The sequence below is a fragment of the Thunnus albacares genome, chromosome 4 (genome assembly GCF_914725855.1).
Source record: "Thunnus albacares chromosome 4, fThuAlb1.1, whole genome shotgun sequence".
Taxonomy (NCBI): domain Eukaryota; kingdom Metazoa; phylum Chordata; class Actinopteri; order Scombriformes; family Scombridae; genus Thunnus; species Thunnus albacares.
This window is the reverse complement of record NC_058109.1, coordinates 34,656,186-34,681,744: the sequence shown is the minus strand read 5'-3', so window position 1 is coordinate 34,681,744 and position 25,559 is coordinate 34,656,186. Positions and strand designations below refer to the sequence as shown.

The following is a 25,559-nucleotide window of genomic DNA, read 5'->3' as shown; positions in this document are numbered from 1 at the left end:
GAAAAAAAGACAATTCATATTTTTTAATTGTGCTATCTATCCATCTTATACCGCTTATCTGGCCCATGTTGCATTGATTAATTATATCATTATGTAGTGTATAGTATGATATATATAGTATTAAATTGCATTCTATGTGGTATTATAAAGGTCTTAAATAGTCTTGAATTAAACTTGGTGAACCTGCAGAACCACAGTAGTTACTGTAGTTTGACAGTTACATTCATTTCCCTTTCAAATCATTTAGTTAATATATAACAGTTTATGTGTGTATTTGTTTAGTCTGTTATCATTTGAGCACTCATGATGCTTGACAACTAAATGAGGGCATCATATTACAGGTCATGGTCACAAGGAGTACTGCTGTGAAAACAGTTGTATGAAGTAAAAGCTGATGATATCTCAGTTTGAGCTTGGAGGCAGCAAATTTATAACAGCCAGCCTGTGTTACAAACTGGGGCGTGTGCATTTAGCAGGCAGGGAGGGTATGATGAAAAGATACTGGGAGGACAAAGTGTTTAATCCAGTGTTTCTGGAATATACCAGTAACAAGAGTCAAGATGTCTCTGCCTCTGCTGATACACTTTTTTTCTTGTGAATCCCAACTTTTTCAAAGAGCAATAATTAATTGCTGGAGTACTGAGTAATCCAATGTTGCTTCTTCACAAGACTGAGATGTGGTTGAAAGGTTTTCATCAAACTATATAAAAGTTTTGTACATCTAGCTATAAAAATGTTCACTCTACTAAAAATGACTGATATTTTTGTCATAGCAAGAATAATACGTGCATGTACATCTTTTGGTTTTCAAATAGCAATGTAACTTCACTTTAGAAAAGCCATAATTTGCACATTGCAAGGTGTTGATGCAAGATAAGCAAGTGTGAGAAGAAGAGTGGTCTGTATGAAGATGACATAAAGCAGTCAGATGTACCTGATAAATAAAACACGTGTTTATTTACACAAATATTTTCAAATACTAGTCTTCTACATAAGGACATAAAAATATATACAGTGATGTAGGGACTCAAACTGCTCCGTTCTCAGGTCAATGTATACATGTTCTGATTTATTTGCATTTTCAGGTTTTGAAATGAAAAAAAAAAAAAAAAAAAAAAAAGATGCATATGTACAGCAGGGTCTAAAACTTACACTTTCAAACTCTGGCACTAAAACACTGGGGAATATTCTACCCTTCAAGTGCTATTCAACATTATAACTTCAAAACTTCCCTCAACATGTTGGTGAAAGCCAATAATCTGGATTACTCGTCACAAAGCTTACCCATGTCACTACACTTCACGGAACTGAACTTTCCTCCAAAACTAACAGCACTTCAGTCACCTGCAGAGAATTATTATATCACGTGATCGTATTCACTAGAACCCACATTGTCAACCTGCGTTACAGCAGCTCCATGAGTAACTCCCGTTAAAACAAAACTCGGTTTGGTCAGTCTCTTCTTCCAACCGACTGAGTAAACTTTGGTTATGTCTTGAAGTAATTCAAGAAAAGCCACTTGAAGTAATTCAAGGAACTGGAAAGCAGCACGTTTGAGAAACCATGTCTTTGAGAACCTGAATGAACCTTACCTGGCTTCTTAAGAGATTATAGTACAACACTAGAGTCGATCAAACCACTTGATGGTGAATGAACCTTATCCAGCAGTCCAGAACATTTCAGTACAAAACAAATAAATGGTAGGTGACGTGACGGGGGGGGGGGGGTCGCATATCAAAAGAAGACTGGTGATCTGGTTTGGTAAGAAAGGCAAGACAAAACTACTCAGGCAGAGAAAGTGTTGAAGTGTCATTGTGTTCACATACACCTGGAGCACAGAACAGCACCAAACACTTCCAAAATGCTGTGATCTGGAGGGTGTTTAGACTCAATCTGAGGGAAACTGATTTGTTTTTGACAATGCTGCAGTAGTAAACTATACAGGATCTGCTCCTTTTGGTCCTGATGGCCAACAGCTCTTTCTTTTGTCTTCTGCTGATGTACTTATTGACCAGTGCCTTCACAATCCAAACTAAAACACTAATTAGCCGTGCACACTCGCTCTCAGACTCGCCACACACAAACACGCACCCCTTTTGTATTCACTACGGCTTTTTGTGGGAGAACGATAGGGAATACCTGTATATTTCAATTACACAGAACATTCATTTCAGATGTCAGGTTAACACGTTCATTCGAGGAGGAAAAAGGAAAGAATGGAAAGAACAGAAAGAACATCTTTCTTTTCTTAGACAACGGCATCCTCCAGCCAGGAGGGTGGTGAGGCGCGGTCACACTGAGTTAGGTTGGATGTGGAGAGGGCTGGCAGAGTGGCACCTGTCTAGTTTTCTCCCCCCCAGTGGTTGTGGTTGTGGGAGAGATTGGGGAGAGAGGGGGGGCTGAGAGTGGATTTGGGTGGGGGTGGGGGTTGGGGTTGGGGGGGTGTCACTGCGGGGCGCCAGCAGCAGCGGGCACCGGGGTGCTCAGGACATTGGTGGCAGCAGACAGGACTGGCGAGCCAGTGAGCGGGCCCAGGGCAGTGGAGGCTGGCAAGGCAGAGATACCTGGAGGAGTGGAGCCACACACGCTGTTAGACAACTAACACAAACCACATGTGCAAAGAGGAGGCAGTGAGCTTCATTATTCTCTAAGAGGAACATTTCATTTGAATTTTACAGCATGTTTTTGCGTGACTGCTGAGCTCTGAGAATGAGGCTGAACTGTTTGTGAACCATGACAAACCAAGCTGTCAGAATTTGTCCACTGCATTGTGTAGGGGTGAAGTTCAATCAAGAGGCAGCACTGATACACATTTACAACAGACAATTTGGATTGCATCTCAATGCTGGCCTTTGTTCTCGCTTCCAAACCAGTGGCTCAGATAATGTGGTTGAACTGTAGAGATACCTAAAACCTGTCTGATCACTCGTGCGTGTACTGTTTTACAGCTCTGCTCCAAGATCTCAGCGAGCTGCTGAGAAAATGATGTCAAAGGTAGTAGTAATAACAATAGTGATAAAATCCTTTTATGCACCATTTGCAGCAACAGAGACATACTGGATTAAAAGTGATCTTGCCATAAATGTTTTATTTAGAACGTGGGTCAGTAGAATGACTTTATGGTATGACTGTGAATGCGTGCGTGCATGTTCTCACCAGTGATCATGCTGGCTGTGCTAACAGCTGTGTTCCCACTGGGCAGGTTAGCTGAACCGGCCACACGAGACTGATCCTTCACGATGGGAACTGTAGGAGCAACAAAAATACATACGCTAAATTCTCATGTAAAAGCTGACATTCACATAGTGGAAGTCTCAAATAATAGCTGGGGGCAGGGCCAGTATGAGTAAAGACATGCTGGGTTAAAAAAAAAATCCAACTAAGGGGCTGGAATCACCTTCTGCAACAGCTCACATGGTAAAAACATATAAAAACACTAGTTCCATCAGTACACCAACAGTCATATTATACTCACTCTGCTCTCTCATTTCCCCTTCTTAAAACACTTGTTTCATCCACATATTCATTACAGTTTTTCCACATTTCCATTTTTCCCCAATCGATGTTCCATCAATAAAACAGAATACTTCCTGTAGATTTTCCACATTAAAAACCTACCAGTAACGGGCAGGATGGAAGACTTTTAATGTGAAAGATCTGCTAGAAGTGTTGAGTTGCCTTCACAGCAGCTTTATATCAGTCAGGAAAAAACAGAAAAGTGAAAGGAATGGAATTAACGGGTGAATGAAAACCATATTTCTATTAGAGAAGAGAAAGTGAGAACAGCAGAGTAACTGTTTCATTAATGGAATTAAGTGCTGTGGAACAACAACAGGGCAACATGGAGGTTGTGACTTTACATTAAATGGTGAACAGGGGAAATGAGTAATAAAAGCCTGTCTCTAGCATAAGCCTGTTCCAAATAAAGGCCCGGCTCTCTTCTGATTTTATTCTTAAAAAAAAAAAAAAAAAAAAAAACTCTTGCTGTCTGTGAGGGCTTACAGAAGTAAGGGTGATCCATGGCCTCACGGGCAGTCAGCCGGGCCTGGTGATCGTAGCGCAGCAGCTTGTCCAGGAAATCCAGAGCCTCCGGGCTGACCAGGTGCTGGTTCTCACTGTGGACGAAGCGCTCCCACCTCTTACGAGAATGCCTGCAGGAAAATAACACAACACTCAGCTCTGACATCGACTGACACTACTGTGATGATCACAACTGCATCAATTAGTCAATCCACAGAAAATCAAACAACTATTTTGATAATTAATGAATCGTTTCAATAATCTTTCAAGTAAAAATGCTAAACGTTTGATGGTTCCGGGTTTTCAAATGTAAGAATTTGCTGCTTTTCTTTCATAAGAGTAAACTGAAGATCTTTTTTGTCTGACTGTTGGGTCAGACAAAAAGACATTTCAAGAGGTAACCTTGGGCTTTGAGAAATTGTGATGTTTTCCTGCTTCATAGAGAAAACAATTAATTGAGAAAATAATAATTAGTTGCAGCCCTAATCATGACCACAGAGCAGCATGTGATAAACATAATGATGCTCTGACCTACTAGTGCAGCGCCTATTGCTTGGCCTCTAGCTGCTGCTTCAACACATAGAAAAATGAGTACTGTTGGTGTGAGGTGTGAATGAGTGTACACACCAATGACATGAAAGAAACTAACATTCTATTATACACAGATGTTATAAATAATAAGTACTCTAATAGTAAATAAATGTATGAGGGCTGCATTTAAAAATAAAATACATAACAGAGAGCTTTTGATAAAATGTGCATCCTAAAATAAAGTGGATCGATCATATTGGATCGTATCGTTTATTTTCTGTGCCTTCAGTTCAGATTTGAGTTTGTATGTTTGCTCAAAAGATTTGTGCTTTGCATGTAAAACATTATGATGTTGCTGTTTCTGTATAGAAACAATAGAGATCTGTTAAATGCCTTCTTTTAATATCTTTAACATTTCTCATCCAAACAACTTCACAGTCGACACTGCACGTCCTTGGGTGCCCAGCAATACACCCACCGAGTGTAAAGTGCATTGGATGATTCGTTCTCGAGATATGCAAAGGACATATATACTGACAGAGAGTCCTTGCTTTATAGTTAGAGTTTAGATTCAGTGTTAATAGTGGTTAGTTCTTCTTTTCAAACGGAAGTGCTAAAGAAACCACAAAAGCGTAAGACAGCAGCCGATTTCAGTAGCAGCTCTCACCTTCCCAGAATGTCGTTGAAGCGAGGTTCCAGCTCAATGTTGTATTTGTCGATGTAGTCGTAGAGGTCTTCTGTCCCCAGAACCTTGGCTATTCTCACCAACTACAGGAGAAAAAAACCAGGAACAGTTTGTCAGCTGTGTTGTGTGCAGTTTAAACAATATAGACTCAAGAGTCATGGGATAAAAATGGCCTTGAAGGAAAACAAGTTATAGCTTTCCGTTAATGTAGCTGCTTGTCACAGTCACAGCCTTCCAACGAAGAAACGTGTGTGTGTAGCTGTGACTGTAAAGCTGCTGACGAAAGTCCATCCGTCAGCTATCAGCTGTTTGAACAGTGGCCACTAGGGAAATGTTATCCTGCCAACCCTGCTTTGTTTACCTGGTCATAGTTGTCATGGCCATGGAAGAAGGGCTCCTTCCTGAAGATCATGCTTGCCAGCATACAGCCCAAGCTCCACATGTCAAGACTGTAGTCATACATCTGAAACACACAGTCAAAGTCTCAAAGGGAGCACAGACAGGATGGGAGCATAATAATCTCATTATGAAATCTTAAAATCAAATCATAAAGCTTAGTAGGGTTGCCGTGGTGGTCGATGTTACACAGTGTTGGGAGCTACACCGATTACATTACTTGTCCACCGCCAATACCATAGTTTTACTTTTTTCTATAGAAAAACCCATTTTATTTCATTTTCGCGTATCAGTGCCCATGTTCATCAAATAAAAAAAACTCCAATTTGTAAAGTATCAAGCGTTTTATCAAAACTTAGTTGGACGACAGACGCTACAATTGTAACCTGACAGAGTCTGCTCCGGGAGCGTCTGCAGCAGCAGCAGCAGAGTCACAGCAAAAAGTAGCAGAGTGAGACGTCTGTTCTCCGTCCTGCTGCTGTAAACGCTAGCTGTTAGCGAGGAGCTGCCTTCAGGTCTCCCCGGGTGTAAGTGCTTGTTTTCAGCAGCAACTCTCCTGCTCTTTGGCTGCTTAGCCTGCTCTCGGTGCATCTCTCCGGATGGCGAGCGAGTTGCTCCGGTTCTGGTTCTAAGCGGCGGGCGTCCTCTGGCTCACCCCCGCGTCTGTGTGCACCACAGCCCGGCTGTACACAGAGGACGACCCGCTGGCAGCAGCCTGAAGCCTGCCGTCACTAACTCTTAAATAAGGGGAAGATCTAAACCACAAATCTACCGTTGAAGATCAATGTAAACGCTCTACAGATGAGCGTCATTGACGAATGTCTTTTTTTTTGGTAAAATGTCCGGTGTAACCAGTAATACCGGTGTTGTCATGAGTTAGTCGGTGGGAAAATTTCCTCACCATGGCAACCCTAAAGCTTAAGTCATATGGAGAACCAGGGGGACTGTTACAAGTATAGTTAAAATAATTCAATGTTTTGAGATGTACCAGCTGCATCACCCTAGTCCCCTCTGAAACACTGAATCTGATAGGAGGGTCTGAGATTTGTGTATGATGGATAAATCAAGAGGAATGAAAAGCAAAGGGCTTTCCTGAAAGACTCTATTCACAAACTAGCAGCACTTCAAACATGCCAAATCCACCAAAAGCATAGCAGTCCTACCTGATAGTCCACCAGCAGCTCTGGTCCTTTAAAGTAGCGGGAGGCCACTCTGACGTTGTACTCCTGTCCTGGGTGGTAAAACTCTGCCAGACCCCAGTCAATAAGGCGTAACTACAGACAGAGACATTATGCTGTTAGCAACCACAAATAGACCATGCATGTATTATTTCTGATTATATAATAATATATATAGACATGTACTTATTTGTCATGTTATTGTACGAATACGAGTCCAAGCATAGAATGACGTAATAACAGCAATAATGATCCAACTTGAACTTTGAACTAGTTACATTTCATAATTCTAATATCTCCAGGTTAGGGTCAAGGTTGTGGATATGGTGATTGTGTTCTTCACTCACCTTGCGGTGTTCATGATCAATCATCACGTTATGAGGCTTCACATCTCTATGCATGATTCCCATGCTGTGGCAGTAGTCTAGAGCCTACAAAAAAAAAAAAAAAAAAAGACAAGTGACCTTGTGATCCAATCCTCAAACTTTTTTCCACAATAATCAAAAACAGCAACAGATTACAAAAAGATTCTGCCTATCAGACAGCACACACAAACATGTTGATGGCCAAAACAGAGGCCTGTACCCAAGCATCTACACAAACCAAGAAACACAAGGACTTCTTTCAGAGGCATAAACTGTTGTGTTTAAGGACTAAATGCTCCAGCACCCTCAGGACGAGTAGAGGTTATAGGTTATGAGCTGAGAGGCATGTGTGAGACAGATGAACTCACCTTGAGGATTTCGTACATGTAGAATCGGATGTCATAGTCTGTCAGGGTCTGGTACAGTTGCTGGAGACCAAAACAAAGTCATTAATATGTTAATGTCCTACATTAAACAGACAGCACACGTTCATGGAGCAGTCACACATCAACCAGAGGGGATGTGCCAGTGATTGAGGATAGAACCAGAAGACGGTTGACTTTCTGGCACCGAAGACATAGCACTGGACTTTCATATTCCTCCATCACATACACACACGTGTACGGGAAAACAGCGAGTATGCCAAGAAAGGAGGGTTTTCATAATCTGACATGACATTTTATAGAGTAAATAAAAAGTTCCGTTCGTACCTTGAAGTCTGTGTTGTTAACATGTTCAAAGACCAAGGCGGGTGTCCGAGACTGAAAAAGACAAAAGTTTTGTATTTATTTTGCTGCTGTATCAACCTACAATACTAAGACCCAGTCAAACAGCAACACTGGCATAAGCTATGTCACTAATGCAAAGTCCATACTAACTAACCAGGCAGCCACACTGTGAGCAACACTTAAGGCAAAGTCCCCACATGTCCATTCATTTCCTGTAGAGATGAGTGAGCGTGGAAACTCTGCCTTGATCTGTGGACGGTCAACGAGCCACAGCTGTCAACAGCCACTCAAATTTCAACAATTCCACTTTCTCTTCTCTTCATCTCAAGCCTGCCAGCTTCACCACTGATGTGGTAGCATTCAGAGCTTCTATACTTGCTGCAGGGCTACAACTAATGATCATTTTTTTTTATTATCGATTAATCTGCTGATTAATCATTTGGTTTATAAAATGCCAGAAAACAGTGAAAAATTACAGTCACAGTTTCCTAAAGCCCATGGTGATGTCACCAAATTGCCTGTTTTGTTCAACCAACAGTCCAGTATCAAAACATGTTGAATTTACCATCACATTAGACTAAGACTGGTAGTAAATCTTTAAAAAAAAAAAAAAAAAAATCACAGGCTGCAGATGGGGAATGTTTGGCGCTTTTTTTCCTTTTCTTAAAAAAAAAAAAAAAAAAAAAAAAAAAAACCATAACATTTTGTAAAAACAATTATTTTTCTGTATATTGACTAACTGATTAATTGATTAAGCTCTTACTAAAAAGGAATGGTTGCATCTATTGTTGGGTTGGTGTAAACATTAAGTCAATTTTTGTTTTTTCCCCCTGCCATTAATTTCCATTTAATGCTCTATGAGTAACACTGTCTAGTTAACTACTTTATTTGAAACTTGTAAATAATAATCAACCCTTGAAAAATACTTGAATAGTCTGTTGAAAACTTCATTGCCGTCAATGATTCATGAGTCATGATCACTTGTTGCTTACAGTGTGAACTAAGGATGCAACTAATGATAATGTTCACTAATGATTAATCAATCGATTATATTTTCTGTTAAATAGTTTTAAGTTACTAGAGCCAAAATCATGTCTTAAAATTGCTTTGTTTCACTAAACATTAGAGACGCTAGAAACAGAAGCTGTTTCTTAATTTTTTATTTTATAAATAACTTAATTCATTTCTCAATTATCAGCTTGGTGAGCAATTAATTTGATGTCAACATGATTGACTCATCATTTTATCACTAATTTAAACTCCTGATAAGGGATGCTTACTAACACAACAGGGCTCTCCCCCGGATTGGGATGCACCGATTCCGAGAGTGATATTAAATATGGGTCCAATACTGACTCAAATAGTTCAATCAGGTATTGTAAAAATGGGGCCAATCTATTCAATTCAAGTCTATGTTTATGTCTACGTGTGTGCACTACATCATGCATCAGCAGCGCGCTGGTAGACCTGGCCATTTTGCTTGAAGGAAAAAGGAGGAAGCTAACAAAAATCGTGTTTTACAAAGTTAGGAAAGCATTGTTTAAGTCAAGCCTGATGTTACCTTAAATCCTGTCCTAACAGCAAGCGAGCATCCGACTATCGTGTCTCATCACGTAACATCGGATGCTCTCTGTCCACACTGATCCCATTAAATATGCACTACTACGTCCAAGTGGGTAGTTCCAGGTCTGAAAAGTGAAGCCAATGTGGAAGTGCCTAAAACCTGCCTTAGCCGTCGCTAAGGCTAAGCCTTAGCCCACACTTTCATACATCCCCAGCTGAATTTTGCCGATATCAGATATGCCAATATTTCTAACTCCATTTTTTTCCAGCTCGCTGAGGAGACTATTATGCATGCAAGCCTAGATTGTACTAAGTATGATCAAGAAAGACAATATATGAAGGAAGAACTTTGACGAGTTCAGGAGCTCAGCATTCAAACTTTAGTGAACCTGCTAAGTGGGTCAAGCAGTAACGTTAGAGTCTTCCTTGAGTTTATTAGACAGACAGGATTAATGTGTAGGATTTCATCTCTAGTCCACACTGCAGAGCAGAAGGTGGCGGTAACGCACTTAATGCACTGGTTGCCAACTGCTGTTATAAACCAAAAAGAAGATTTTTTTCCCTAAACAGAGTGGTACATCCTGTCAGCCGAAGTGTTTCTTATCTGTGCAGCCGAACATAGCAGCTCCTCGACAGACCGTTTCACCCTGGTGGTTCTGGTGCTTCCTCCGCAGGCTCCACTTCACTCAGCTACCGGGGGGACCCGCTGCTTCTTCCCACTTTAACCTGAATAACAAACTGGGGCTCAGTGCTCCGGTTGGATCCTCATGGAGAGCTGGGACTAACGTTAGCTGAGAGGCTAAAGTTAAGTCAGGTTAAAATGGGAAGAAGCAGCGGGTCTGACAAAACAGTCCGTCGAGGGAAGCACAGTCGGGCGGCGACGGAGAGGGAAGAATATATCGGCCTCTCATAATCGGCAGAATTCGCTGATACCGATGTTTCATTTTAGAGCATTTTTCGGCCAATACTGATGACATGCCGATAATATCATGCATCCCTACCTGGAATGATTGAAAAACAATTTTTGTCCAGCAAATCTGTAATGCTACCCAGCCTGGTAACTCAGGAGCTGCTGCTGGTTCAGAGGACAGTGATGCTGTTGATGAGGTCGGAGTCAGTGTGGACTGAATGTGTGGACGCATCACTCTTGTTTATGGTGTGGATTCCTGGTAATTGTCATTATGAACAATGAAGGAAAAACGCCACACTGAATGTGTGAATGGATTTCTGCATTGTTTTTGTTTTTCAATGATTATGATGGCACTGCCATGTTATTATAATGGCACAGCACTGTTGTTCCATTCTTTAGAGAGAGCCCTGACACAAAATAGGAATACAAGACTGTATAGCTTTCTAGAAGCATCTATTTAACTTAAAGCCATAGCTGGCTGAGTACTTACAGACACATATTTCCCAAGCCCAAGAGAAACCGATAAGCTTACGCAGGTGGTGGGCTCACCACGCTAATGATACAGTAATGAGATTTCAGAACCCCAACGCACACTTGTGTGAAATGTAAATCATGTCAGCATGAAAACACAATTTCTACACAATCTATAATTTAAACATGGTCTCTGTTGTACTCACAAAGACTCAAGTACTCTTGCACATCAATATACTATACTTACTACAGGGTCTTTCACAATATCAATGAGGGAGATGATGTTAGGACCTCCACGTAGATTCTCCAAAATCTTGATCTCACGCTTGATTTTCTTTTTCTTCACGGGCTGATGGGAAAGGGATGAGATCAGAGTTAGTCAGATGGGACTGAAGCTAGAATGACATAAAGTAGGCCTGTGCCACTGTGAAGATTTACCTTCAGTATCTTCACCACCACCTTCTCATTATTGGTGATGTTGATAGCCTCAAAGACTTCACTGTACTTGCCACGGCCCAGCTTCCGCACCAACTGAAAATCATCCTGGTTTCTGTGAAGGCAAAGTGACAACCAAACATCAGCTGGGTTGCAGAGCTAAAAAAGCAACATGCTGCAAATGTTGTACGAGGGTCAACAAGGTATTTACCCCCATTCCACCACGTGGGACTCATAGTCCCAGTACTCCCTTGGCCGGTGAGTGTTGACCTCGGTGTACACTCGGGCCCGGCTCGGCACGGGTCCTGACATGTCCGACAGCTTGGCAGAGATGGTGGGGAGACCTTACTGCAGCAGAGGGCGGTTGGAATATGGGGAGGATGGGTGGGAAGGAGGGAGGAAGAGGAGGGAAGGTAGGGGGTGAGGGGGGTTGATCCCAACAGGGCAAGGGGTTTGGGGGGGGGGGGACTTAATCTGAGGATGGGGGGAGGGGCCACCAGGGGCACGGTGGGATAGCTAAAAAAAAAAAAAAGAAAGAAAGAAAGAAAAACTGGTGTGAGAGAAGGTGAAAGATTACACAAATCTGATCCCTGGTTTATCCATGTTGCAGTGGCTACATAACAGGTGGAGGGTGAGGGCTATACTGCAGCTTATAATATTTATATTGTGTGACATCTTAAGGCTTCAATTTAGAATATGAAATGAAGAACAGCCACAAATCCTCACACTTGAGAAACTGAGCCAGCAAAATGTCCCTTGAAAAATGATAAAATAATCCAATCGTATTTTCTGCTGATTAATTGTTTAATAGCCTTGTAGTTTCCGCACTGATCTACTCCACAATTTCTGCTGGTAAAGACAATACTGAGCGGGCTGTTGAAAGGCTAGCTAAAGCTAACAAACTCTCTAATTGCAACTATTTTTAGCTTATACAGTCAAACAATGTTAGCATGAATGCTTTAAATATAGCATGAGTGACCCTGAGACACTAAAGTATCTTAAGTTCTTGTTTATAGGGGAGGGTAAGAAGAGATCAGTAGGTGGATTGCTGGACAATCCACAGCTCTGTGGCACTGTACCAAACTGCCACGTTGAAGGGGGAGCTGCACCTGTGGGTAAGGCTCACAATCTGCGCTCAGACCGAAAACAGCCCTGCGTTAAAAAAACGCAACAGGCTGTGTTGCTTCAGTTACCAGTGAGACATGAAATATGATCCAAACAGAATTTTACAACTCTGGAAAATTATCACAGTGGCAGTCATTTTATTTACAAAGTTAGAGCTATCCACTAGGAATGTGCGCTTACATGTATTTGACTGACCAGTGCGACGCCTTGCTGGACAACATTGCGTTGCAGTCTATCAAAGGTTGAACCAGGTTCAACTCTTTTGTGTGACACAAATGAGGCCACTCCATTGACACAGTGGGGGTCCTGATGCGATGACTCAAAAACCCCCCCCAAAAAAACGCAGGGTCGCCTAGCAAAAAGTTTAACCTGGTTCAATGTTTGCAGGACTGCAAACTGACGTCATCCAGCAACACACTGCGTAGACCAAATACCTGCAAGTCATATTTTTTGTAGATTGCTTTCTAATGAGAATAGCATATTTGTACTGTTTACCTGCAATTGTTGAAATGAAAGATAAAAAAACGGCAGCTGTGATACCTTCATAGAATATTAAGTTCTTGTCTTTGTGCCTTTGTGTTTGGGCTATTATGGACCCAAATAAATATAATAAATAGATGGAATTAATTAATACATGACAATGCCATTTAATACCAAGACAGGTACCAGTGCAGAGCTTACATCAAACTATAACAAAACCTCAGTGCAGACCCATAAATCAAAACAAATTAACTATTCCACATTAAATGATCCACAATTTACCAGCATTTGGGCTTGTGTTGAGCATGAAGCTTCAATTGATGATTATTTTTACTGATTAACCTTGATTACTTATTGATTAATTATGTCTACAGACGTCCTTGTTTTGTAAATTAGCAAAACTGTGCGTAATTCATTTTCTATCGATTGACTGGATCAAGATGAGTATTCATTTTACACAGTTTTAAACATCACCGTTGACTCTCAAACGTATTGATAGCCTGTTGAATTACTAGGGCAGGGAGGGATTACTGGTCTCATTCAAATAGCTAAATCCATTCTTTAACTGTCACACTGCTGACAGAACCATCAGAGCAACTTAACACTTTAAACCCTTCCCAACCAGGTCAAGTATCATGCAGTATCTGGTCTGCCTTATGACAAATACAAACTATACCATATTTACCCTGCATTACTAGGGATAACAAATTAATCAATTGTTATTGTCCTGACTGTCCCGGTATGTGAGGCAAGTTTCAGTGTGAAGTACTGCTGCTTGACAAATACAGGAATTTCCGCTATAATGTTGGCAATATAGATCTTCAGTAGAATGCTGCTTCCTTTCATTTGTCTTATACACTGAATTATTTCACAAGCAGTTACATTAGCTTAAACAATAATCTGCAGCTTGGCTAACACGACTGAAATTTCATAAGACAATGCAGCACCACACTGAAGTTAGCTTCCAATTCAGGGTTAAGGGGAAAGCTGAGGAGAAAGTTAAAGGTGCAGTGTGTAGAATTTTGTAGCATCTAGCAAAACGGACTTCGCAGAAATGGAATATAACATTTTTAAGTATGCTTTAATTAGTGTATAATCACTTGAAAATAAGAATCGTTGTGTTTTCTTTAGCTTAGAATGAGCCCTTTATATGTAAATAGGGAGCAGGTCCCCTTCCACAGAACCCGCCATGTTGCATCGCCATGTTTCTACAGTAGCCCAGAATGGACAAACCAAACACTCGCTCTAGAGACAGCCTTTTGCATTTTTTGCAGCCATCGTAGGTTCTCCTACATGCTTGGAAGGGGAGGGGTATTCAGTTGGTTGCAATCTGCAACCTCACCACTAGATGTCACTAAATCTTACACACTGGTCCTTTAAGGGAAATATAAATAATGATATTTGGTGGCTTATTCTCCATTTTTTACCGCTTACACTTATGAAAAAGAGTGTTAGACATAGTAGCAAAAGCCTTAACACTGTTTAAACCCACTTTCAGATTTGCGAAACCTTTATTTTGCTAACGAAAACTGGAAAAAAAAGGGTGACTGCCAATTGATTGCACTTCTTCTCGATTCCCAGTTTTGATTCCAATACGGTAAAAAAAAAAAAAGTGGTCAAATATTAAGATAACAAAAATATCTTTATTCTTTTAAGCATTTACTCTGACTTTTGTTTCATTAAAAAAAGCACATTCAAAGTCTTTAACTGAACATTCTGCTTTTGTTTTGAATAATTTCTGTCTCATCTTTCCCTCAATAACAGCGTGCTGTCACTGTAAAGGCCAATTCATGGACATGCACGCAGTTCCATTCACCCTTTTTTCTGAGGTCTGCGGACACAGACATGTCACATGTACGCAAAGGGAAACAGGGTTACAGCATGATAACTGTCTCACAAGCACTTTACACAGCATATAAACACAGCCTCTTGTATTGTTTTACACAGTGCTGTTTTCAGTCTGAATGCAGCTGAGGAGTTCCTTTATTGAGCTGTACAACAAGAAAAAGTTGGAAAAGAAAGCAACACCTTAATGACGACAGGAAGCAGTAACTAACATACATACACAGTGTGTCACTGCTTGGTAGCCCTGACTCTACTAGAGGTGCTAGCGAGGTGCTTTCACAGGCTGATGACACGCTCGGGCTAGGAGACCGACGCCGTGCTGCCTTAAATGTTTGATCAGATTTGATGTGTAACCTGATTTATAGCTAATTAGCTTCTCACATGCCTTGCACTTTGCCTTGTCGTTTTCTTTAATAAAGTGACGCCACATTTTAGAGCGTTTTACTGCAGTCAATCTTTCTCTCAGCACTGTCGTGATGTTAGCGACGCATGCTCGTATGTAAACAAACTGACACGCCGTTGCATTGATGCATGACGGAGACAGGTCCTGGAGTTTACAGTGAAACTCTATCAGGTTTAACCAATACATAAACACATTGTCATCTCACCCTACCCGAAGATAGATCATAGTGAGAAAATACCCTGACATCTGTGCCAATCACATCTATGTCAGTAGAAAATGGATGCCACAATGATAGCAACCAGTTACTCATTTAAAGTATTTATGGTGAATACTAAATAATATGCCATACGTATGCCTAGTTAATGTTCCATGACGTGGAGTTTTATATGATGAAATGTTACAATCTGCTAATAACTTAAACATGCCAAAAATAATGTAAGTACTATTTGGTTGGTTGGCTCTAAATTTCTGTTACTGATTAGTCAGACTGGCTATGGTGGATAGCCATGTTAGCTAAGGATAGCTCCAATTTTAGCTTTGGGTACATTGTCAGGGGTATATGAAATTACTGTTATTTCAAAAGAATCGCACATATCCAACAGAATGGACGGGAGAAACTTATACATTCCTTTATTTTCAGCGTTATGTTGTGCTATACTGTCAATAAAGACAGAAAAATATATAATTTTTACACATCAGGGGGCGGTACTGGTGTGACAGTTTGATAGTGACCTGCCATTAGGAAACAGTATGTGCCAGTAAAACACGAGCAGCATACCATTCTAGGGATTGGCATATGCAGGTGTTCTGTCAAAATGTGCTACCTATCGAGATGTGCTACTTCTGCGCATTTACATGACCCACAATGTTGGGCTCTGTTTCTGCTCCCATTAATCTATGCTGTCAGGCATGCTATCCAGACATCAGCTGATGGTGAGCAATAAATACAGATATTTTAATAGAGTATTTCAACATGATCTCCATGTTCTTACAGTATACATGGAGTGAGTAGTGGTGTAATATGAAATGATTCCGTAGTGGGAGCATTACTTTATAGAGGATATCGGTCTGTCAAAATACGCTATGCGTGGAATCTTAAATCATGATATTATGATAGAATATCAAAATATGCTCCCCATATCATATACTTACAGTACACTTACCCCTGTTTGTAATCAAAATACAAATAAAGAGGTCATAATATTGTGACAGTTATACTTTTATGTGATATACACAACTGGAAACGTAAAACACATAAGGTAGCATTTTTCGATAGGTATCGATTCGCGCAACGGTAGCATAAATCGTCAGAACAACGGCATATGCAGCTGAACCACTAGTGGCATACCATCAGCCACTTCTCGATCTCGGCGTCAAGTAGCAAGATTCGCCAGTTAAGTTACAACTCCATGTGGCTCTATGACTGTGTCATATAATGAAAAATTCGCTATATGCTAACTAGAGTTATACAGCCAGGTTAGCAGCTTCATAGCCATCTTGTATAATTTAACGTGAAGCTCCGCGCTACGTGCGCATTGTTTGCAGGTCATTGGGTCGCTTGCGCAGTCGCTGTTAACAGCTGACTCACACTGTAGCTAATTTAATTGATTCAATATAATTAGCTATAATAAGTCCTTCACACAACCGGGGATAATAGCAGAGCAGTTTGCTACTTAACATTATAGAGTGAAATCTTTGGCTAGCCAACGTTGGCTAACGTGATAACATGATGCCGTAAATGAGCGTAAATCAACGGATCATACAGAGTGCTTCGTTGTCTTTCTCTTCCTTTTCTTTCTCTTCCGAAACGTCAGGGCGAAGTTATTCACAAGTCTCCATTGACATTAATAACTCGATGATTTATTGCTTTTAATCCGCAGACACACCGTCATACAACAACCTTTTCCGGATCGACCGGATTCATCCAGGTTGGCTAACAGCTAACTTAGCGAGACCATTCAGCACTAAATAAAATCAGATTATAACTTATACAAAACGCTCCAACAGTAATCTGTCACTGAGAAGCTCAGTGATGGGTGTATAAATTTAGTGGACCAGTGTGAGTGTAACGTTAAAACTTACTAAGTTAGTAAATTAGGTACAATTTATAGCTGTTTCCGTTATCAGATATTCCGTCGACAATTCGCTTAATAACTGAAGATTTACAAGACGTTGACAAATAACTTTCAGGCAGTGGTTAACTATTTTAGCTGTAATTTAATGTAACGAAAGCCCCAGCCTCAATTAGCTGGAGCACCTGGCTGGAAGGCTGTCGGTGAGCAGGTGTTGCTAACTTCTCGGCCTGCTAAGCTAAGCTAACGTGGCTAACAGAAGCACCACAGAGACGATGAGTCGGTTTTATCAACAATAGCAACACGTTGGGTTACATATTTACCCCCTTTGATCAATTCGACGACCGAAATGCTTTCCAATAAGCTCAGTTTGGTCAACCCAGCGGTCCTCGCCTCCCTCCGTCGCCGGTGTGTGATTTCTGCTGTATCAGAGACAATATGGCTGACCGCCGCCACCTCCTCCGTCCCCGAGTACTGCAACGGAGCCCGCGGAGGGACACGCTTCTGCAAGGTCGCGGACCAACCAAAAAAAGTGAGAACAAACTTGTCACTGTCACGTTTGTTTTGACTCTGTACTCACTTACTTTAGTACACTGAATGTCTTTTGTGGCCAAACAGCGACATATTCTTAACTGGCCAAGTCAAGCTCTAAAGCCTGAAGAGCAGTCTGAAGGCGAGAGGCCCCAAAACTCGCAATAAGTGAAGATAATACATTTTAATGATAATAACGTTACGTTTAATTAGTACCGCACTTTTCTTTCATAGTGAAACTCAAAGTACTACAGTATTAATAACATAGAACGTACAGCATAAAGAAAATAAGCATAATAAGAGTTAAGATGAAGAAGCCTGCCTGAATACAAAGGTCTTTAAGCCTTTTTTTTTTTTTTTTTTTTTAAAAAGAGAAAAAAAAAAGAGACTAGGGTCTATGCTGCCCAGATGGTTAGGAAGGCTGTTCTACAAGTGTGGACTGTATATAAAGTGTATGAGATGCCTGCAGACCTCCAAGTGACTACAGAGGAAACATTTCCAGTTACTTTACTTTGTTCTATTTGGGATACTATTAAAAAAAAATCCTGCAGTGATCAGCTGAGAATCACTTCTTTCATCTCAAAGTCACTGTTTCAATTAAAATACAACATGCTGGAGTGCAGAAACGATCACAGAAATGTGTCACTGTCCTAATGCTTTATGACTGCACTGTACCACAAAACAAGCAGCAACCACCACTATTGAACACTGAAGCCAGTGTTGGAGGGGAATTGAAGTGAACAGGAAAATTTGCAACCTCTCTCTGGGAATATAATGTCAATAGTTGTTCCATAGAATATTCAGCTCTCAGTAGCTCTTTTCATTTCTACATTTCTCCCCTCACAGTCAATATTACTAATTAATAAGTGAACATTTGAAAAACAGAAACCTTCACTTAAAAACTGAACTGACAGAGGTATACCAGGGGTGTGTTCCTCTTGATTGACAGGTATGTCCGGCTATCTCTCTCAGCTGTGGTGGTTACCACTTGTTCTTCTGGAAAGTTAAGGATGACATCACATCATAGACATCACACTGTATGTGCTTAGTTTTTACAGTCCATTGTGTAGGATGTTCTTCATGTCAAAACAGTACCTGGAGCCTTGGTAGGAGGGTCAGGACCCAGGTAAGTTGCCATAAGGTAATGTATGTAACACACCGTTAGGCAGGTTTTGGCCCATAGTTCAGAAAACACAGATTCAAAAAAATCAAAATCAAAAGACCCTTTAAATAAATGGTTTTATGTTGAGCAAACTCAGGGAAATGATACACTTTGTTACTGACTGGCACAAGGGATGGCTACATCATTCATAGGTGAGTGTATATTTACTGTTATAATAGTTTAACAAATCAAAATTGAGAATCAATATTTAGCTTTTTTTTTTTTTTTTTTTAAATCGGATGGAATCCCGGCTATGTCCAAAAGGGGGCGACTCTTTCTCTGCTCATCTTTCACACTGTACTAGAACACATCATCTTACAACACTGCAACAAAAAGGGAGAATATTTGTAAGAGGTGATCAGGCTTTGCCATCAGGTTTCTAAGACTTGTTAGACCTGCTTTAGGAGTTCAGTGTTCATGATCTTACTTAACTTATAGACTTACTTTGACATCATGATGTTTTATTGTCATTTACTTCCCTTGTACATTTCCATAGATTTTCAATGTCTCATCTGACTTGCTCTTGTTCATCAGTTTCATGTTTTTTCTCTTTTAAGAAGTACCTTGTAATCGTATTTTTAAAAATTCTAAACAAATACCATGACTTCTGTACTACGACTGTTATGAGATGTTTTTGTAGTTTTTGTCATCATTATTATTATTAAATATGCACATACATAGATAACTATGCACATGCAGTATATGTCCACATGTAGCCAAAATAAGGCTTTTTCTTTGAATAAAAAAGTATTTCCTCTTGCAGTATAAAACACCAGGGTGTGTTCAAGGCTGGATTAATAACTGAGAAATGTGAGCAACTGCCTTAGAGCACCAGACCCCCAGGGGCCCAAAAAGCCCCACATTACATTTTTTGTCAGTTGGTTTATATAAATTAATTAACTGCTAATTAGTTTTAAAAAAACATAAAAGTACAGTATGAACTAAGGTCCGGCATTAGTACATAATCTTGTGGCACTGTTTTGTAGAGGGGCCCTGTGTCAAATCTAGTTTTAAGATTTGAATTGTTGCAACTTTTATTGTGCTCACATAGTCCTTATTCCTAAATGATGTTATTTTATTTTTTACATTGCCCTTCCCCCTAGGAGGCGACAGGGTATTCCCACAGTGCACAGGGGGAGCAAGGGGGTCAAAAGAGGCCCATCAACAAATTTTTGCCCTTGGCTATCCCTACAGGTTAATCCGGCCATTGGTGTATAAATGTTTATAAAAACAGTAATTCCTCTCCCTTTTGTGCCAGTAACCATTAAGCCATAATCAGATGAGTGACATGTAGGAAATGGCACGAGTCTCATTTTGGCATTGCTCAACGAGAAACAAAGTTCAGATGTCACTGTGGTGTTGTGTTTAGAGCTAGAGCCGTCACACTCATTCTTCTTCACCACGCAGCAGGCAGGTCGAAGAGGTTGTTGGGGGCAGCAGGTTTCTGTCAGCGAGACTATTCATTGTGCTCTTTGGGGCCTTGATTGAGGATATCCTCTAAACAATTGCTCTGGGTGCTGAAACTGGTTCAAAGTTTTCAGGCGTATATTCTTCCTCCCATCCATCTCCTAGTTACAGAAGGCTCCCAGCAGCGAACAATTGCATTTATTGGCCCCAAGATCGTTTTTCATGTCTTGTTAAAATTCAGATCCACAAACTTCCTTACTCAAGGGAGTTTTTCCAATGCAGTGTCACAACTAAATTAATATATGTTGCTTTGTGTGGGGGGTTTTTGACAGAGGGGACAGCTATCGCCTAAAAATCTCTGCCAGATACAGGCTACCTGATTACTTGCAGTAAAGTCTAGGGTTGAAGGGAAGTGCACAGAGCAGTTTAAATATATGTTGGGGAAAAACACTGGATGTGGAATGTATTTGCCCTTTTCAGAACCAGCTTTATTGTTTGTAAAAGGGATTCAATTTGGTAGGTTGCTCATACAGCATGTGTGGAATGATATTAAAAGAATGTCAAAATAGGGAGCAGGTTTCGTTCAAAAGTAAAGTATGTCACTATGGCAAAGAAAAAATGGAGTTTCACACCCAAGAAAGCTTGGGATGATGGACATCGGCATGCTGCGGAAGTCTGCCTCTTTCCTCCTTCAGAGCAGTCTGTGCACACATAGTGTTGTATTATTTTAACGGGGAGAAATCGGGCCTCAGATTAGTCACCTTTCACCTCTTCATTAAGGACCACCGCCCTAAGACCGAGGCAGAGCGCAGGAGCAGGAGCCAAGGAGAGAGCAATCAGAGCCCTGCCCTGGTGGACTGATATTGTCTGTACTAATGTCTCAGGTCATTCCACCACTTCCTCCCACTGCATGTTGGGAGGGAAACAATAGTCCCGAGAGTGTCCGCTGCGGAGAGGAGAGTGTGTCAACACCATCGCCCATACAGAACACACGCCCACACACACTCATCTGCACTGTTAGACCGATATGTCTGTGTGGCGATACTGGCCTTTGATTTGAGTGTATCAGCAGGAAGGGTCCTTCACTTATGATATATGATAATGGACATTCCTCACTGACTGCAACTCGTAATGAAATGTTGCTTATTTTCCATATTATAAAGGTATTTTGTTGCTTTCAACTGCATCTGGACAAGTGTCAGCACATGATCTAAACGTTTTTAAATCTCACTGTGACTATAGGCCCATCTGAACTTGAACCCTTGTTCAACTATGACCTTGTTAAACTATGACTACGATGACATCTGCAGTTGCACCTGGAATTTTGCATAACACACTTTGGGCCCAGGGTGCGATCACCATAGTTCGATGCTGAGTTCAATGCTGAAGGTTCAAATCTGTCTTAAAACAGGTCTGGTGACTGTGTGAACATTGAAAAGCGTGTTTTTTGCTTACTGTACTCATTCTTCCTGTTTGTATTGGCTGTGAAGAAATCAATTCCTAATGCGCTCCCAATGTCAGAGATGAGGGTCAAAATCCACAGTCGTCATTTGGTGCAAAAATATATTCCAAAGTTTGTCCAAAGTTAATATGAGGCTTCAGTAGAGTTATTTTGTATTACTACCCCTCCTCTGCAGCTCAACAGAGAGGTCAGGGGAAACACTTGAACTAACAAGACTCTAACATTCGAAGATACTCACTTCATTTGCTGAAGCCTCATATTAACTTCAGATTATGTTTTTCATGGAACAAGGCAAGGCAAGTTTATTTGTATAGCACATTTCAACAACAAGGCAATTCAAAGTTCTTTACATAAAATATAAACGGCAGACAGAATGTAAAAGCAACAAAAGGCAACATAAAAATACATTTAAATACAATTAAAGTGTTAAACTGGAAATAAAAATAAACTAAAATAGAAAAAGACAGATAAAACGGGAGAGTAAAAGTTACAGTGCAGTGTAAGATATTAATGAAAAGCCTCAAGTCTGATGTAATAAAAGGCAGCAGCAAACAGAAAAGTCTTCAGCTGTGCTTTAAAAGAACTGAGAGTTGCAGCAGACCTGCAGTTTTCTGGGAATTTGTCCCAGATATGTGGAGCATAAAAACTGAATGCTGCTTCTCCATATTTAGTTTTTACTCTGGGGACAGAAAGCAGACCTGTCCCAGACAACCTGAGAGGTCTAGATGGTCCATAATGTAGCAGAGATGTATTTTGGTCCTAAACCATTCAGTGCTTTATAAACCAACAGTAGTATTTTAAAATCAGTTCTTTGACAGACAGGAAGCCAGCATAAAGATCTGAGAACTGGAGTGATGTGATCCACTTCCTTAGTCTTAGTGAGGACTCAAGTAGCAGCGTTCTGAATCAGCTGCAGCTGTCTGATTGATTTTTAAGGGAGACATGTGAAGACAGCATTACAGTAGTCAAGTCTACTGAGGATAAATGCATGGACAAGTTTTTCCAAATTCTGCTAAGACATAAGTCCTTTAATTCTTGATATATTCTTAAGATGATAGGAAGCTGACTTAGGACTGGAGATTTTGACCACAATCACTTACATTAGAGCCATGTTAGGAAGGGATCTTGAAATGGCCAGTATGGACAGGAGGAATAATTACTAATGACTCTTTCAGTGACTCTTGTTTAAAGACAGACTTTAAAACATTGGAACGTTTCCTACTGCTGCAGCTCTGCATCCACATTCGTCATAGGTTGTTGGTGTTTTGGATTTCAATTTTGAAATGGCCTCTAACAGAGTTTTGTTCTACGGTGCATCCATTTTTACAAACTTCTTTTAAAGAAATTCCCATAGCTATGTGTTAGTATCAGCCTTCAAATATTAATATCAGTCAAACCCAAAGACTCATTCACAAGTACACACAGACACACACACACTACTGTGTCTGGCCCAGTTAGTGCCTGTTTGGCTGCTGTAGAGGATTAGGTTGCTCCCTGCTCTCCCACTCCACCCATCAATGGAAAACAATCATAAAAATCGGAAGCAGCCTATCCAAGGCCGCTGTCCCATGAAAGGGCCCGCAGTGCGTGTCCGATGGCGATTATCTCCTCTGACAGGCCGGCTGGCCTGGGGAACTATGGGGTTGAACAAGAGGCAGTGAGTGGGCGGAAGGTGTCTGCCCTGTCAAGCAGTTGAGCTACAGCACCATAAGGGTCTGTTTAGGGCTAAGTGTGGTGGAGGGGAACTGTATCGCAATCTTAGCCCTTCCTATTTGCCCCATGGTATCCTCTACTAATGCTTACCAGATGGAGCTCTGGATGGAGAAGATCGGGAAAGCGCCGCTGAGGACTTTGACAGAATAATTTATGTTCAGATGGAACTTTATTCTGTCCTGTGCGGGGATATCTGTAACTTTAATGAGAAACCACAGCAGTCATAGGTGGTTGCTCAAACTTTTCTACATACCTCTTGTGTATATAAAGAATTCCAATAATATAGAGAAGATATGAACTTTTCTCCCTCTGTCTCACCACTGCATTTTACTATCCTAATTTGATTACTTTTTTGTCTTTTTTTTTTGTCAAAGGCACTTTTCTGCAGGTAGCACTCAGACCTATTATCACATAGTCACTTATGTTAGTACTTATGCCTATTTATGCAGTGATTTAGCCATTTCAGGTCATGTATACATGTTTCTTTTTCCACTCCATGGTGTCACAATTTTTGACATCCACACATTGTAATCAGTGAAATTATATATGTTATTTCTCATATTTTACTATACATATTTATTTACACTTACTTGTTACATGATAAAGAGATGTATTCCTTACATTTTCAATTGTTTTAGATTTTAATTTGTTTGTTTGTTGTTATCTTTAATGTAACCCACACACGCACATTCCCATTCAGTGAATTCTTTGTAAAACTGCTCAGTGACTCACACTGAGAGTTTTGTTCAGCCATGTTTTCCCACCCAGGAATTAAAATAAGCATCAGCTGAGCACGGTGGGCCATCTGGGTCCCGATTGATGTCAAAGCTGGCACTGACCCAGGGCCCTGGGCCCCAGAGGGAGGGCCTCAACAGGGTCGAGCACTCAGGCCTTTTCCTTCCTGTTCCTCTATGACATCTTCCTGCCTGGGGGGGCCTCTGGGAGCCATTGAGCGGTGCTCCACCAGGCCCTCGGAGCTGCAGGATAAGCTCACACAGCAGCTTCTAATTAGGCTTTAGCACTGACAGGTGGAGAGAAACTGAAGGGTTGGGATGCTTTATGCAAGCGTGCAGTTATTTGTGCTGCCCCGGAGGACTGCGAGTGCAATAACTTTCTTCCAGAGGGTGTACCTCCAAACATCACTTCAGGGCTGATTTAAAGGATTCAGTTTAGTCATAACCGTGTTGTCAAATGTTTAAAATGTGCTATAAATCTCATGGTTGGTTGTGATTAGGGTGTTGCACTGCACAGTAATGAGTAACTTTTGAGTGCTTATGACAGACATACATAGGCCCAAGGTATCGTAAAGTTTTGCAGTGTACACAGATATGCTATTCTCAACATAAACACATACACACACAGACGTATCACATGCACCAATGATGGATTTCTATGAAAGCACAGCTTCTATAGAAACATATGAACACTTCAAGTATAGTGAAAAAAATGGATTGATAGGAATGAATAATGCAGGAGATCTAAGCAGATCAACCATTACAGCTTCTACTTTGAACAAAACCCCTCTATGATTCAGTCCCTGACATACTGTAGATATTACACTATATTACATTATTAATGATCATATAGATTTTGCACTTTTTGTCCATTTGAAATAGCTTATCATTTTTGGTAATGCACTTATTTACTTTCTTAATAAAAGTTAGATGAGAAGATCGATAATGACTCATATTTGTATGATAAATATGAAGCTGCAGCTAGCAGCCAGTTAGTTTAGCTTAGCACAAAGACTGGAAACAGGGAGCCTTGAAAAAGCCCAGCACATAAACCAAAACTTGTCATTTTTATGTTTTGGCTTTTGTATGGGTTAAACAAACAAGATGTAACGTGTTAATCAGTGAGTTTTAGAGGAGCTAGTAGGTGGATTTTGTTATCTTTGGACAGAGCCAGGCTAGCTGTTTCTACCTGTTCTCAGTCTTTGTGCTAAGCTAAGCTAACCAGCTGTTGGCTCTAGCTCCATATTTACCGTATAGACTTTAGAATGGTATTGAACTACTGATCTAACAAGAAAGCGTATTTCCATAAAAGTTGAACAATTCCTTTAACACTGCTTTTTTTT

General features: G+C 40.6%; 1 protein-coding gene and 1 non-coding gene across 2 annotated transcripts; both read right to left on the bottom strand.

Moving 5' to 3' along the window:
• Positions 1-1,083: 1,083 nt before the first annotated feature.
• On the bottom strand, positions 1,084-17,682 carry LOC122980813 (casein kinase II subunit alpha). The gene is made up of 13 exons (XM_044349182.1): positions 17,531-17,682; positions 11,494-11,798; positions 11,286-11,397; positions 11,095-11,196; positions 7,886-7,936; positions 7,544-7,603; positions 7,158-7,241; positions 6,796-6,906; positions 5,598-5,699; positions 5,219-5,319; positions 4,003-4,151; positions 3,157-3,246; positions 1,084-2,564 (listed from the first exon to the last, which is right to left on the bottom strand). The coding sequence occupies exons 2-13, from the start codon at positions 11,592-11,594 to the stop codon at positions 2,446-2,448; spliced, it is 1,182 nt and encodes a 393-aa protein (XP_044205117.1). The 5' UTR covers positions 11,595-11,798; positions 17,531-17,682; the 3' UTR covers positions 1,084-2,445.
• On the bottom strand, positions 7,694-7,830 carry LOC122981570. The gene has a single exon (XR_006403283.1). It is a non-coding gene; the product is annotated as a small nucleolar RNA SNORA57 (small nucleolar RNA).
• Positions 17,683-25,559: the final 7,877 nt, after the last annotated feature.

Coding starts and splice junctions, on each gene's coding strand:
- LOC122980813 (XM_044349182.1), bottom strand. CDS start 11,594: ATGTCAGGACCCGTGCCGAGCCGGGCCCGAGTGTACACCGAGGTCAAC. Junction 5,700..6,795: donor AGCTGCTGGTGGACTATCAG/GTAGGACTGCTA, acceptor TGTGTGTTTCAG/ATGTATGACTACAGTCTTGA. Junction 2,565..3,156: donor CACAGCCAGCATGATCACTG/GTGAGAACATGC, acceptor CCACTCCTCCAG/GTATCTCTGCCTTGCCAGCC.